Source organism: Chiloscyllium plagiosum, chromosome 11, assembly GCF_004010195.1.
Source record: "Chiloscyllium plagiosum isolate BGI_BamShark_2017 chromosome 11, ASM401019v2, whole genome shotgun sequence".
NCBI classification, from domain to species: Eukaryota; Metazoa; Chordata; class Chondrichthyes; order Orectolobiformes; family Hemiscylliidae; genus Chiloscyllium; species Chiloscyllium plagiosum.
In genome coordinates, this window is record NC_057720.1 from 18084592 (window position 1) to 18101302 (window position 16711).

General features: G+C 39.5%; 1 protein-coding gene across 10 annotated transcripts in view; it reads right to left on the reverse strand.

Annotated features, from left to right (window-relative positions):
• evi5a (ecotropic viral integration site 5a) overlaps positions 1–16711 on the reverse strand; it is a 280753-nt gene that overhangs the window by 57213 nt on the left and 206829 nt on the right. For 6 of the 10 annotated variants that reach the window (XM_043698799.1, XM_043698797.1, XM_043698795.1 and 3 more), the window contains one exon: positions 16208–16378. The exons of the other annotated variants lie outside the window; for them this stretch is intronic. In XM_043698799.1, coding sequence (XP_043554734.1) covers positions 16208–16378 — 171 coding nt within the window. The remainder of the gene's footprint in view (positions 1–16207; positions 16379–16711) is intronic. 10 annotated transcript variants of the gene reach the window in all.

Consider the following 16711-nt stretch of genomic DNA (forward strand, 5'->3'; position numbering starts at 1 on the left):
GTGCAGAGGAGGTTTACCAAGATGTTGCCTGGTATTGTAGGAAGATCGTATGAGCTAAGGCTGAGGCACTTGGGGTTGTTTTCATTGGAGAAAAGAAGGTTTGGGGTGACTTGATAGAGGTGTACAAGATAATTAGGGGTTTAGATATGGTTGACCATGAGAACCTTTTTCCATGTATGGAGTCAGCTATTACGAGGGGGCATAGTTTTAAATTAAGGGGTGGTAGGTATAGGACAGGTGTTAGTGGTAGATTCTTTACTCAGCGAGTCGTGAGTTCATGGAATGCCCTGCCAGTAGCAGTGGTGGACTCTCCCTCTTTATGGGCATTTAAACGGGCATTGGATAGGCATATGGAGGATAGTGGGCTAGTGTAGGTTAGGTGGGCTTGGATCGGCGCAACATCGAGGGCCAAAGGGCCTGTACTGCGCTGTATTTTTCTATGTTCTATGTTCTAAATTTACTAACTCATCTTTCTACGCCCTCATCTAGGTTATTTATGAAAATGACATACAGCAGTGGTTCCAAAACAGATCCCTGCGGTACACCACTAGTAACTGAACTCCAGGATGACATTTCCCATCAACCACCACCCTCCGTCTTCTTTCAGCTAGCCAACTTCAGATCCAAACCAGTAAATTACCCTCAATCCCATGCCTTCATACTTTGCGCAATAACCTATTGTGGGAAACCTTATCAAACACCTTACTGAAATTCATATACACCACATCAACCGGTTAGATTAGATTACTTACAGTATGGAAACAGGCCCTTCGGCCCAACAAGTCCACACTGACCCTCCGAAGAGCAACCCACCCAGACCCATTCCCCTACATTTACCCCTTCACCTAACACCACGGGCAATTTAGCATAGCCAATTCACCTAACCTGCACATTTTTGGACCATGGGAGGAAACTGGAGCACCCAGAGGAAACCCACGGGGAGAATGTGCAAACTCTACACAGACAGTTGCCTGAGGTGGGAATTGAACCCGGGTCTCTGGCGCTGTGAGGCAGCAGAGCTAACCACTATGCCACCATGCCGCCCTCATCCACCTGTTTGGTCACCATCTCAATGAAGTCAATACGGTTTGTGAGGCACAACCTACCCTTCACAAAACCGTGTTGACTATCCCTAATCAATTTATTCCTCTCCTGTTGATTATAAATCCCATCTTTTATAACCTTTTCCAACACTTTACCAACACCAAAGTAAGGCTCACTGGTCTATAATTACCATGGCTGTCGCTAGCCCCCCTTCTTGAACAAGGGAACAACATTTCCTATCTTCCAGTGTTCTGGCACTATTCCTGTGGACAATGACAACAAAGATCAAAGCCAAAGGCTTGGCAATCTCCTCCTTGGCTTCCCAAAGAATCACAGGATAAATCCCATCCACCCCAGGGGACTTATCTATTTCCAGAATTGCTAACATCCTTGCAAATGTCAATCCCGTCTAGTCCGTAGTCTGTATCTCAGTATTCTCCTTGTCAACATGTTCTTTTTCCAGTATGAACACTGATGAAACTATTCATTAAGCGCTTCCCTATCTCCTCTGATTCCATGCAGAACTTCCCACTACTATCCTTGATTGGCGTGACTCTTACTTGAGTCATTCTTTTATTCCTGATAAACCTCTAGAAAGGCTTGGAAAGGCAATTCCAGAGATTAGGGACTTTGCAGGCGAATTCACAATGCCAATGGTGGAACAAAGAAAAATGTGCACAAAAAGAATAACTCAGGAGTGTTATAGAATACTCTTCAGTTGTTTGGATAAAGGCAGCTCCGATAATGCTCACAAAGGTCATCATCACCCAGGACAAAGCAGTCTGCTTGACTGGCAACACGTCTAAAGCCAACATTAACTCCCTCCCCGACAAACACACAGTTGCAGCAGTGTGTGTCATATACAAAATACACTATCAGTCACCAAGCTCCTCTGACTCAACGTTCCAAATTCATGAAATCAACCAGATCAATGGTAACGCCATCTGTTCAAGTCAAAATCTGAAATGGGTCAAAATCTAGGAATCCTCCATTCTCTCCCCACCACCCCCCCCCCCACCCACGTTTCAAGATTCCAGGTGAAGGGCTCTTGCCCAAAATGTCAATTCTCCTGTTCCTTGGATGCTGCCTGATCTGCTGTGCTTTTCCAGTACCCCACTCTCGCCTATGAAGAGAAAGCAAAGTTGACGTTTTGAGTCCAGTGACTCTTCATCAGTGACTCTGGGGTAAACTGAAATTCACAGAACATAAAGTTTAAAAAAAATCTGTCCATCTATATACTTGTATCATCCCTAGCATCAAGTTTAAGTGATCAATTAAAAAGGAAAAAGCTGCAAACAGCAGAAATCCAAAATAAAAACAGAAAATGCTCGGAACCTACAGTAGGTTAGTCAACATCTTTAAAGAGGAAAGGAGGAAATTATTTTGTTTTAGGTCTACAACCTTTGTAAGGACAGGTTGCTGGAGTTGCAGCCTGACATGGCTGGCATCTTGATAAGGTATGCACCTCAAACTTAAACAAACTGCTTACCTTGCAAGTTCCTGATTGGATGCACAGCTTCCTCTTGGGCTATCAATATTACGTCATAATAAAAGCGACATATACCTTTTTCTTGCAATACCTAACCAAGAGGTCCCTTGTGGAAAAGAGTCAGTGTTCTTTTGTCTCAATTTCAATAAATAACTGGGTTAATGTCACCTAAAATTGGCGATGACACACCAGCCATGACGACTTTGATCTCTAGGCAGAGGAGCACCACCCTTAGAATCAGTTACTTTAGCAATTCAAGCAAAGATGATAATTCGGTAGTGTGTGTGTGTGTGCGCGCGCGCCTTTATGCTCTGGCATGTAAATACATATTCATTCTGGAGAGCTAATATTTACAGATCAATTGTAGCATGACAGATTTTCACCAAAATACATCTGCAGAACTTAGTTTTGTTCACTTCAAAATCTGATGAGGAAAAAAATGCAGCATACACTACAATAAGTAATCATACCTTAAAGAAAAGGCAAACTCTTATTTTACACTAAATCATTTAACACCAATTTAGTGATCTTACAGTGCACAAAATGCAAAATTTCAAACTATATTCTACGATGAAACATGATTCCTGATGTGAAAAAGAAGTTACTTGGCACCAAGAAGCTCTTGCACCAAAATCAGTCTAGTTCACTCAGCATATAATTCTAAGAATAAAGGTCCACATTAATCACAGTTTGCGCTTGCAGCTGGTTCCCAGTTAAGTTATATAGGAACCAATCTCCATATTAGGTTTCTCTTGTGATGAATCAGCAGGACTAGGAAGTGAGAAACTTTCAGAGATTTCAGGACTACTTGTGTTTGATCAGGACTGGCTACACGCTGCCAAACTTCCCAAAGCTTGCAGTGTTGTAACGTGAGCTTTGACATGATGTTTGAAGTTATACATCAAATAAGGAACTACTTGCAAATCCACTCATTTCAGCATCATTGTATCATGTTTAGCAAAATGTTTAGACACATATGGTGAATAAGCAGACTTTTGCATGAAAAAGTCCTGAGACTAAATTTTTACTGGTAAGGCAAATCGATATGACAACAGAGATTTGTTATTTTATGTACAAATAATAAGCTGGTGGCAAAATAAACTGACAGATCCAATCATAATTTGTGCAATCAAGTCTAAATGCCACAGTGACAGCAAATTAGTTGTTCATACGCTTTCTAATGTGAAAGTTTAAAAAGACAAGGAATGTAGTTAAGCGTTTAACTAGAACTTATTCTTAATCATCACTTCTACGCTATGGTATTTATTATGTAAATTGCTTCCTAGTGATCATGAGCCAACAGCTCCTCCTGTGCTTCTGGAATTGTATTTGCTGCACAGATGCTTCTATGAAAACCAGAATCACAATGTTAATTTTTCAAAAGTAACTTTTTCATGCTAATCCAATCAATAATTTCGTCCAGAGTTGAATAGCTATCTAATTTTGTTGTCTCATCGTACCCATCTTGCTCACTGCAGAAATCCTTCAATTGAGTATCATCATTCAATTTCAGGTAAAAAGACAAGGTTCTGGTGGTGGCTCAGTTGGACGTGCACCAGATTTTCAAGGGGGTCTTCAGGCCTGGGTTCAAGTAATGCAACATCTCTGGAGCAGGACATGGCTGAACAGGTTGGGATCAGAAGAGCAAAAACTTTAATTCGAAAAATGGGTGAAAAGGGACAATGAGAATGATAATTCCTCGTCCTAATTTGTCGAGGTATTTACATTTAGAGCCTGAATTCAGTGAGGAAGGAACTAAAATGTATTTTGAGAATGAAACAAAGCATCTATGGGAGAAGGCACGAACAGCAGTCTACAAGTTTTCTCACAAGCTTATTAGTAATGAGTCTTGTTTGGAAATGTTCAGAAAGTGGAAAGATATTTGAACAGATCCTGATGGCAAAATGGCAAGGGGGAAGAAATAGACCTGCCTCAGAGTAGTAGAGACAGTCTAGAAGTTTACAGAGATTTAAATATCCTGTTATTTTTGTCATAAGGACGGACATGGGAAGGCTGAATGTTGGAAATTAAAAATCAAAACAATGGCATTTGTTCGAGTGCACTGCACCCCTTTAGAAAATAGCATGCCGGTGAGTAAAAAGATCATCATACCGGTCAGCTCTCTTGCATTAATTACTAAGATGGAATGGCATATGGGAAATTAAGGAAAATTTTCAGTTTGAAGATGAAGGTATTGTGTCATTCTTGTTCAGTAAGGCAAGGAAACAGATTGCAATTCCCATAGATAGAGCAGCACAATCACTAACATTCCTCTCCAGAAAATTCAATAAATAAAAACATATTGATATAGGGGATTGATGGAAATTGTCTACCTATTTCATTGAACAGAGTCAATTTAAAATTAACAGCTTTACAATTGTTCATACCTTCCTCGTTGATATTATACATATTTTAAATTAGGAAATGACAAAACTCTGCATGGTGTATTGCTATTATCAGGGTTTTAGAAAATAAAACAGCTGCGAAAACAAGACAAACATAGTGACTTAAAAGTGTCCACAACTTTCCATACCCGTGTTACAAAAAATATTCTCATCACTAAAAATGTGTCCAAAATGTCAGAAATTTAACCTCTTAATCTTAAAATCACATTGCAACAGAAGACTTATACCAGAGAGTTAAAAGGTACTTGGGTTTGGGGCAGCACAGTGGCTTAGTGGTTAGCACTGCTGCCTCACAGCGCCAGGGGCCCTCGGGCAACTGCCTGTGTGGAGATTGCACATTCTGCCCGTGTTTACGTGGGTTTCCTCCGGGTGATCCAGTTTCTTCTCATAGACAAAGATGTGCGGTAAGGAGGATTGGCCATGCTAAATTGCCCATAGTGTTCAGGGATGTGTAGTTTAGGTGCATTAGTCATGGGAAATGCAGAATAATAAGAAGGTCGGGGAATGGGCCTCAGTGGGATACTCTTCGGAGGATCTGTGTGGACTGTTGGGCTGAATGTTCTGTTTCCACACTGTACAGAGATTCTATTCTATAAGACTAGTTAAAGCCATTGAAATTACAAATGCAAGGAAAACACGAGCAAAGTGTGGCAAAACAGATAGGAATAATATTCAAAATTTAATAACGAGACAAAAAAATGATGTTTTAAAGGAGAGTTAAACATTTGTTTCAATGCTGATACTGGAGAGCTGCGAGGAAGGATATGTGCTCATGAACTTCTAAGTGAAGAATTACAAGAAAAGAATTAGACAAAGCTTAAATGCAATCATAGTATTAAAAGAAAAAGAGAAATAAGGAACATTTATGAGCTGACTTAGGTGAAAAATCAGGCTTTCTTGACTGAAAACCGACTTAACTTTCAAGTACGTAAACCAGCTAAAGAGAATTTTACTGCTGGTTGAATAAAGGGAGCAGTGTTAAACCTGCAGATTCTGGAAATGAACAAAGTTAAATCATGGAAAATTTAAGTCGAAAAAACTATTCCAAGTATAACCAGGATAAGTTGAATTCAATTGTTATGAACAACAATTCAGCTGTCTGGCTTGTTGAATTATGTTTCACAGACTTGGCTATTAAAAGCACGCAGACCCAGAAGAAAATGGAAAACATGAGTTAAGGCCTGAACAAAGTGATACAGAGTCCATTTTGAAGGGTGAAAACTGGATGACAACTTAGTATCTGACTTTAAAAAAAAAACTGCTGTGTTCAGAGGATAACAAAGTTTATGACAAGAGATTTCTCCTTGGATTTCAGCATCTCGTACCTAAAGCCACATGGTTTGTCAACAATCAGCAATGTTATCCTCATCAAAAACCTATTATTCCCGAATGTCCTACAAAGACAAATTGGACAAACTGAGTCTGTATTCTCTACTGTATCAACGACTGAGAGACAATTTCATTGAAGCTTACAAAATAGTTAAAGGGGTAGACAGAGTAGATGCAGTAGATGTTTCCCCTAGCTGGGGAGTCTTGGACCAGGGGGCAAAATTTAAAAATAAGGAGAATACCACTTAGGTCTGATTTGAAGAACCTATTTTTGTAAATGTCAGGAGGGCTGTGAATCTTTGGCGTTCTCTACCGCAGACAGCTGTGGAAACATGTGGCACATTTAAGGTAGAGATCGACAGATTTCTAATTAATCAATGACATACAAGATTATAGGGATACCATGCATAAAAGGCACTGAAGTGTTCAATCAACCATGATTGTATTAAATGGTGGGGCAGACTTGATGGGATAAACAGAATACTGGGACAGAAGTAGGCCATGTACGAGTAGAAGCGGGTCAGTCAGCCCATCGGTCTGCTCTGTCACTCAAATGGTGGCTGCTTTGATAATCCTCAACTTCACTTTTCTGCCTGTTTCTCTTAACCCTTAACTGCCTTAGCGATTGAAAATCTATCTATCGCAGCCTTGAATATTCTTAATGATATAGTCTCAACAGCCCTCTGCAGTAAAGAATTCCACAGATTCATTACTCTCAAAGAATAAATTCCTCCTTATCTCCGTCTTAAATGTGCAATCCTTATTCGGAGATTGTGCCTTCTGGTCCGAGACTCTCCCGCAAGGGGAAACAACCTCTCCACATCCAGCCTGTCAAGTCCCCTAAGAATTTGTTATGTTTCAATAAGGTCTCCTGTCATTCATCCATATATTCCAATAAGAACAGGACCAATCTATTCAATCTCTTCTCATACGATAGTCCCTCCATACCTGGTATCACCCTAGTGAACCTTTGCTGGATTGTCTCCAATGCCAATATATCTTTCCTTAGAAAAGGGGCCAACAACTGTTCAGTCTTCCAGCTGTAGTCTAACTAGTGCCTTGCAAAAGTTTGGTAAAACCTCTTCGTTTATAATGTATTTCCTTTGAAATAAAGGTCAGCAGTTCATTTGAATTCCCATTCACCAGCTGAACTCAGATGCTGGCTTTGTGATTCATTGACAAGGACTCCCAAGTCCCTCTGCTCCATATCTTCTGCAGTCTTTTTCCACTTAAATAATATTCAATTTCTATATTCTTCCTGCCAAATTGCATAACCTCACATTGCACCATATTAAATTCCATCTGCCACCAAATAAACTGTAAAACCTTTGGTCTCGCTCTAAATTCAAGCTCAGGGTCCAGACAATGCACACTCTAATGCAGATTTTATAAAGAAGAACATGAAAAACGAAGCCATGGTGCAATTTTTAACCAAGGACAGAGAAGTGCCACGCAAGCTACACAAAATAAGAAGGAAGAACTGTAGTGGAGATCGAAAACAGAGTGAAGCGACAGAAGCAAAGAAAACTCCTACTTCCAAGTGATTTGGGGTTTTAAGAAATCATGAAAACTGGACACCAAAACTTAACTGCAATAAAAAGGGGGGAGAATATTACCTACAGTGTGTAACAAGTCGTTCGCAGGTTTTATGTCATTTTATATTTAGCGCTATAGGAAAGAAGTCATTTGCTTAATTTTTCAGGAGAAGGATTATGTCTGTAGAATATTAGTGTCTCCTTTAACATGAGGTGAAATAGAATGTGCTGGATCAGCACAGGGGTGGGGGAGGAATGGGGGAAATGGAAAAGATGAGTTGATCATACTAAATTTCTATTTGGAGCAATTTAAATACCCCAGTGATCTGGGTTTTCTTGGGGAATGAAGCCCTGGCCAAAATGTACTGAAAGCCGGTGGCAGTTTCACACTATGAATCAGAAATAGAAACACCAGGACACAACCTTTTGGATATAGAGAAGCCGAAAGAGAAGAAGAGGTAGACAGACAATGAACACAGCTAGTGAGAAGCTATTTTTATGATTGCAAACAAACAATGCTGGTATGAAAAGACGACAGAATATACAGTACCTTTTGAGATTTAAGCAATTTGGAGTCATAGAAGTACATCTTGCTGATGCGGATCAAATCTGGGAGACTCAGGCTGCGTAGAGCAGCTTTCAAAGAATACTAGAATCCATAACCCGGAGAGCAGGGATAAGTAGAAAGCTGCAAAGAACCTTGCACTAATTCTTGCAATTGTGTCATGAATCTGACAGGACTGAACGGACTCATGAGAGGTAGTACAATGTGTTAGTTATTTAGTTAATGCAAAAATACCATTTCTCTAATTTGATGTAGTAATCGCCTGCAAAGTAGTGTTTCATTTGTATTGATTTTAATTTGTTCACTGCAGTAAAAATCTTGAAATGTGAAATGTTGCCATGGTTATTTTTGGTTAGTTGGGAAATTCATCTGAATTTCTTAAAACATTATTGGTCTCCATGAGGATCATAACATTTTAAAAAGTAATGATGCTAGTAACCACTAGATTTGTTTTACAAGTGCACAACTGATGAAAATTTGAATACCTAAATGTCTTATATTACACTATTACACAGTCTGGAACACTTCCACTGAATGTCACACAAACAAATTTGTTAAAAGGAACTGGTATAGAGATCTGAGTAGCAGTAAGTATGAGTCATATTAAATAAGGTACTACATTTGAAATTACTCAGACTGAATTACACTTAAGAACATGGTATCCTCCTATCAATTCTGGAGATCTAGACAAAAATAGCTTGTTAAATACAAAAACTGAAAACTAGTTTTGCAATGCATTTCCATCCAATTTTAACGTAGCGGATAAAGCTTTTCAACAATCAAAAGGAAAGTACACTGCAAAAGCTTCTTTTAAAAAATGTTGGATAATTTTATTATACTTGGGAAATAGCAACAGTAAATATGCAAAGGCCCTCATATGTGTAAAAGCAAGCCTGATAGTTTGGTTTTACTTATTACAATTTTTCTTTATTGAGAACATAAAGCACTACCAATATTTAGAAGACTAAACCGGAGAAGTTTTTCAGGATACTGGGTACCAGGTTCCACTGACTTGAACATAAAAATCAAAATATTAACTGCCTGAGAAGCAGCTCTCATTTCATGGTTAGTGAAAGAAAAACCCAGTTCAATTGGTGGTTCTTGTTTGAAATGATACTGCGGCTTTCAACATTTGCATAAACATGAAGAATTTTTCCTTATAGAGGGTCCGCACCCAAGATAAAATCAGACATTGCTGCTGCACTCTACGTTCAAACCAGATGATTATAACCTCCAATCTGCACACTTCTGCTTGTATAAAGGACCACTATAGTGTTGACTATCCACAACACTAGCTCTACATATGCAGTTCGAAATTTCTTAGCACAAAGTCAACTCTCTTTTATTCATTCAGTTATTTCTGTGGCTTGTAGTCCATAGGAATGCAGGAAGTTCTGTTCTGTACCACAACAAACTTAAAACCAAAATTCATGATTGCTCCAAACAATGAATATTCTGAACATTTTTTATTACTCAGGTTAAAAGTTTGCTTGGTGAGCCGGTAGATTTGTTCTCAGACATTTCGTCACCAAGCTAAGTAACATCTTAGTGAGCCTCCAATAAAGTGCTGGTGTTCTGTCCTGCTTGCTAATCGTGTGTCTTGGTCTGTTGTGATGGGTGATAGCTCTTCCGGTTCTTTTTCTGAGAGGTTGGTAAATGGAGTTCAAACCGATGTGTTTGTTAATGGAGTTCTGGTTTGAATGCCAGGCCTCTAGGAATTCCCATGCGTGTCTTTGTTTAGCCTGTCCCAGGATGGACGTATTGTTCCAGTGGAACTGGTGTCCCGCTTCATCTGTGTATGGATATTAGTGATAATTGGTCGTGACGTTTGGTAGTTAATTGGTGCTCATGCACCCTGGTGGCTAGTTTCCTGCCCGTCTGTCCAATGTAATGTTTGTTGCTGTCCTTGTAGGGTATTTTGTGTACGACGTTCGTTCTGCTGGTCGTTGGTATGAGGTCCTTTAAATTCATCAGGAGCACCAACTAGCCACCAAACATCGCGACCAACTATCACTAGTATCCATACACACAGATGAAGAGGGACATCAGTTTGACTGGGACAATATATCCATCTTGGGACAGGCTAAACAAAGACATGCATGGGAATTCCTTGAGGCCCGGCAATCAAACTGGAACTTCATTAACAAACACATCAGTTTGGAACCCATTTACCAACCTCTCAGAAAAAGAACCGGAAGTGATACCACCCACCACAACAGACCAAGACACACAAATTGCAAGTGGGACATAACACCAGCGCTTCATCAGAGGCTCACTGATGATGTTTCGTCACCATGCTAGGTAACATCAGAGAACAAATCTACTTCCTCAGTGAGCAAACTTACAACCTGGGCTACAAATCTTCTCCGAAATTGCCAATTTATTACTACTAGATAAATAATCCCAATCATCTTTTCTATAAAACAATTCAAAATTGTTTTTTTACAAATTCACATGACAAGCTAGGGACTATTTTACACTGTTGATGAAAATATTTATGAAGAAAATTACTAACTGTACACTCATAATATAAAAGGATACACATTTTGATTGGTATTGCCATGGGTTTGGATCTGCTACATTTACAATATGCTGAGTGGTGATACACGACTCTTAACCTCTATGTCAGAATCGACAATACGTGTGTATAACTCAAAATGTGTAATGGAATCACTCCTCTAAAATAGGAAATGAACATTGATGGGGAACACATCAAAAACACCTAGTTTGGGAATGGTTTGGGTTCAGATCCTTTTCAAAGATTTGCACATTGTAACAACTCAGTGCAGTACAGAGGAACATATATTTCTGAAATGCCGTCCTTCAGGTAATACATGAAATCCGGTGAATTTAAGGGATACAAGAACAAGTGAGTTCACTGGATATACTGACCAAACATTTATCACTCAATGAACATCATTAAAACAGATGAGCAGATTATGGTAATTAGAGACTGTCACGCATCTCCTGCTAGAATGTGTCTTTGCAAGGGAAGTCTGGAGAAAGATGCAGTGGCTTTTGTTGAGGTTTGTCCTGTACAGCTCCAAGATATATGGACTATGTGCTGTATGGTCTATTCCCTGGGATGCACACCAAGACAAACATTGACTGCATCTAGAGTACCATTAAGTTGGAGAAATTTGCCTGAAATGTGTTGGCCTTCCAGAGCAAGAGTTGACCATGATCAGATGTTGCAGACTAGCATATTCCAAGGTCCAGGACTATGTACTGAGGGATGGACGAAAGTTTGGGAAGCTGCCACTAAGGTGCAATGGGGAAAGCGCACGGTCTGGGATCTTGCCACAGTTGAATGGGAGTCCGTTCAATCATCAGACGCTCCTGCTGCTCCAAATGTATGTCAATATAGTTTTGCATAAGTAAAAAATGCAGTGGTTTTGTTTGTTAGATAGTATCAAACTCTAATACTTGTGGGGGCAAATTACTGCAGCTGCTGGAATCTGTACTGAAAACAAATCTGGAGATCACAGTGGGTCAGACAGCACTCATGGAAAGAGAACAAGCTAATGTTTTGAGAGTAGATGACTGCTGACTCAAAATGTCAGCTTGCTCTCTCTCCATGGATGCTGTCTCCAATGTTTGTTTCTCAATATGCTACTGTACAGAACCAAATTACTTCAGTGACTGTGTATATAAAGGTATTTTTATGAAGCAATTGTAAGTTTGAATTTTAAAAAAATTTTGCTTTTGGGATGTCAAAAACGTCATTAAATACAATTTCTTTCTTGCTGGATTAAAATAGTAGGGCGAGCAAATTGTTGGGCTGCTTTTTATATCACAGAAAATTAATATACAAGGCTAAAGTTATACTAACATAACTGGCCATTACATCACAAGCAAAATAATCAATTCACGAATGCATTTCCATGTTAGTGGGCTGTCTTCACTTAAACAAATTAAATTAACCAAATTAGAGCAAGTTTCTGAAATTTTTTGGTGGGTGAAAATAACAAATGTTGTCCCTTACCTTGGAAAATTAAGAAAATAGTTATTGAAAAGTACTTTAGCTGTGAAAACTGTGATAGATATGGATTTATATTTGTCAAATGTTTTAAGGTAAATTCTTTGCAAGGGATACACTGAAAACAGCTTGCTTATTCAAGGTTATGTATATAAGTATTCCTTGTCAGATCTTTTATTTTATTCATTCCTGGGACTTAGACTTTCTTGGCTGGTCCAGTATTTATTGCCCATCCCTAGCTGTCCTCGAGGTGGTAGAGGCTATGAACCATCTTCTTGAGGCAGCCTCTGATGTAGGTACATTTGCAAAGCTGTTAGGAGGGAGATCCAGGATTTTGACCCAGCAATATGGAAAGAAGGGCGATATATTTCCAAGTCAGGATGGTGTCTGATTCAGAGGGGAACTTGCAGGTGATGCTGTTCCAATGTATCTGCTGCCCTTGTCCTTCTTGATGGTAGTGGTCACAGGATTGTAAACTACCATCTAAGGAGCCTGTGAATTCCTGCAGTGCATGTTATGGATGATACAGACTCGTGCCACTGTACATTGGTGATGGAGGGGGTGACTAGAATATTGTTGGAGCCGCACACATCCAGGTGAATAGGGCATATTGCTTCACACTCCTGACTTGTTTCTTGTAGGTAGACAGCTGTTGGGGAGTCAGGTGGTGAGGTACTCGTTGCAGGTTTCCTAGTTTCTGACTTGCTCTTATATGACCAATCCAATTCAGCTTCTGGTTTATGGTAACCCCAGGATGTTGACAGTGGGGAAATTAGTGATGGCAATGTCATTGAATGCAAAGGGGTAGTGGTCAAATTCTCCCTTGTGGAAGATAGCCATTGCCTGGTGTGGCTTGAATGTCACTTGCCTTTTATCAGTCCAAACGTGGATATTGTCCAGGTATTGAAGCATTTGGACATGAACTGCACAATACATAAATAGTGTTATGTATTGTACAGTGAATACTCCCACTTCTGACCTTATGATGAAGGAAAGTAACTGATGAAGCAACTGAAGACGATTGGGCCTAGGATATTACCCTGAGGAACTCCTAGAACTAAAATGACAGATCTCCAACAAACACAACCATCTTCCTTTGTGTCATGTTTAATTCAAACCAGTGGAGAGAAACCCACAAATTCACATTACCCAAGGATTTTCTTAGATGCTTTGATGTCACACTGACACAAATGTGGCCTTGATTTGTAAAAGTAATCACTCTCATCTTCCCTCTGGAGTTCAGCAATTTTGCTCATGTTACAACCAAGGCTAGAATGGGGTTGGGAACTGGTGGAACCCAAATGGATTATCAGTGAGTTGGTTATTGCTAATCAAGTGCTACCTGGTAGCACTGTTGATGACCCGTTTTATCACTTTATTGATTAAAGTCCACTTGACAAAAAGTATAAGTGAGAAATTATGGATTGATCTAGCATGTACGAAACACCATTAAAAAATAATGTAATCACCAAAACTAAATAGATTGATGAAAATTATCAATTATTTGATTGTTTCATAAAGTATGCTTGTAGCAAAAGATTATTCATGGCCCAGAACAGAGGCAACTTGCAATGTACTGCTTTATAGAAAATGAGAAATATTTTTATCTTCCATTTGTTTTGAAACATGACTTAATGTTCAAAAACTAAGTTTTGTTCAAAAAAGGAAAAAAAAGTTAATTTAATATTAAAATTAAGTGTGTATAAATGGAGAGCACTGGTTATATACATACAACTCATTATCCAAAGAGACACATATCGACACTGGTAGATGTGCAAGTTAGGAACTACATATTTGTAATGGCTTACATGGTGCGTAAATCTAAAACTGAGTCAGTCTATCTTCTGGAACTAGCTGTCAGAAGTTAACATAAGATTAACTGACAAAGTTACATGCAGCTCCCATGGCATGAGATTTACAGGTGAAGCCTTCACAGGCTATGCCAAAGAACCATGGTTCATGGAAATCCATCACCACAAGGTTCAAGGCAAGAGGTCATCTCCTCATGTCTGAAATTTCAGAGTGTGATAGCAATCTTGTTCATGAAGCTTCTACATCTTATAACAATCAAGAAAAACATCGCAGTATCCTGACAGGTGCAAAAATAAAGGCAATATTCTGACATAAATACACAGGCAGTTCTCTGGTCTTTGTTATAAGGACCCTTTACATGCACTATTGCTTGGAGGACTTCAACTTTGAAAGATTGTGGAAAAAGGAACTGATTTCTAGTTTCTGCACATATCTGGTATGTTTTCTTTAAAAGTAGTCATTTAAGGTCCACCATGGATATTAGAGATAGTCTTTTAAGCAAGCTTACTAAAAATCACATTACTAGCAATAACTGTTTTCTTTTCTGCAGACCCTGCTGGGCTCAATTTTGAACAGCAACAGGTTTTGGAGAGGTTCTTATTCTACCTTACCAAGTTGCAGAAAAGCATGCTAAGAACAAGCCAAGATGGAGGACTGCTCGCTATAAACAAGCACCCATCTGTTCTCTCTCATTTCTGAAAAGAAAGCGCGACTTAAATTATATCTCAAGATCCTATTGTTGAAGCAAGCTGTGTTCATAAGACAGAAATAACTACGCATGATTAGTGACTTAGCCACATGTGCCAGAACTTCAGAACAACCCGTACTTTATCTTTTTAGAGTCACAGAGTGGCACAGCACAGAGACAGACCCTTCGGTCCAACTTAGCCATGCCGACCAGATATCCTTGAGTAATGAAAAAGCATTTGCTAGCATTTAAAGAACAAAGAAAATTTACAGCCTAGGAACAGGCCCTTTGGACCTCCAAGCCTGAGCCGATCCAAATGTACTGTCTAAACCTGTCGTTCAATTCCTAAGCATCTGTATCCTTCTACTCCGCACCTGCTCATGCATCTGTTCAGACGCATCTTAAATTTGGCCCATTTCTCTCTAAACTCTTGCTATTCATATACCCATCTTGGTGCCTTTAAAATATTGTAATAGGACTAGCCTCCACCACTTTTTCTAGCAGTTCATTCCACACATGCACCACACTCTGTGGAAAAAGTTGCTCCTTAGCTCCCTTTCAAACCTTTCCCCTCTCACCTTAAACCTATTCCCTTTAGTTTTGGATTCCCGCACCCCAGGGAAAAAAACATTGTCTATTGACAAAGTTAAATATCACACAACAACAGATTATAGTCCACCTGATGAAGGAGCAGTGCTATGAAAGCTAGTGCTTTCAAATAACCTTGTTGGACTTTAATTTGGTGTTGTGAGATTTTTAACTTTGTACACCCCAGTCCAACACTGGCACCTCCAACCCTATCCGTGCCCCGCATGATGATTTTATAAATCTTTTGTCTTGAAGAATAACACATTGGCTTTTGAGAAAAAAAACACCTTAGCCAATCTCTGCAGAGAAATGTTTTGTGAGTGTGAGAGAGAGAGTGTGAGAGAGAGAGTGTGAGAGAGAGAGTGAGTGTGTGTGAGTGGTGTGAGAGAGAGAGAGAGAGAGAGAAAAAGAGAGAAAAAATTGTGTGTTGGTCGTGTGGTGATATTTAAAGGGATAAGAATTTATATTTCCCTATTACTGACTTAGATATTCAATGATGATGCAATAATTGTTTAGATTTTGTTTTATACAAAATAAATACAGCAAAGTCCAGCTGCACATTTTCAGGTAACCTTCTTTGGTTTTGCTTTCTGTGCTTGTACTAAAATGGTCACGGAGATGAGTTTCTACTTAACAGCAAATTTCTGGGACACAATTTATTTTCCACAAATGTATCATGCAGAACTTGTGCGCTAGACTGAAACAAGTAAACACTGCAACTCATCTACATGATTCTAAAATATCATAGGGCACAGCAAAACTGCATTCCTCACCTCCCAAAGCTGACAGGGTGTCCCAGTTGCACCTGACACTTGACTGGAACATGCAAGCAGGCCTGATCTTGCGATAACAGATGGAGTCAAAGGCAGCATCAATGGGCAACTGAAAGTTTGAGTTTGCCCTCCTCTAACCCCAGGCCTCCCAGGTAATTTCAGATCTAGAAACTACAACAAAAAAAAACAAAGGATTGCCATCTTTTTCTCATCTCCGACATGGGAAATAAAACTAGTCTTAAATAGCTTGCATTTTGCAAACAAAGGATTTGCAATTTTTAAAATGAAGCGGCATGGTGACTTCGTGATTAGCCCTGCTGCCTCACAGCGCCATTGACGCGGGTTCGATTCCAGCCTCGGGCGACTGTGTGTGGAGTTTGCACATTCTCCCCATGTCTACGTGAGTTCCCTCCGGATGCTCTGGTTTCCTCCCACAATCGAGAGATGTGCAGGTTAGGTGAATTGGCCATGTTAAATTGCCCATAGTGTTCAGGGATGTGTATG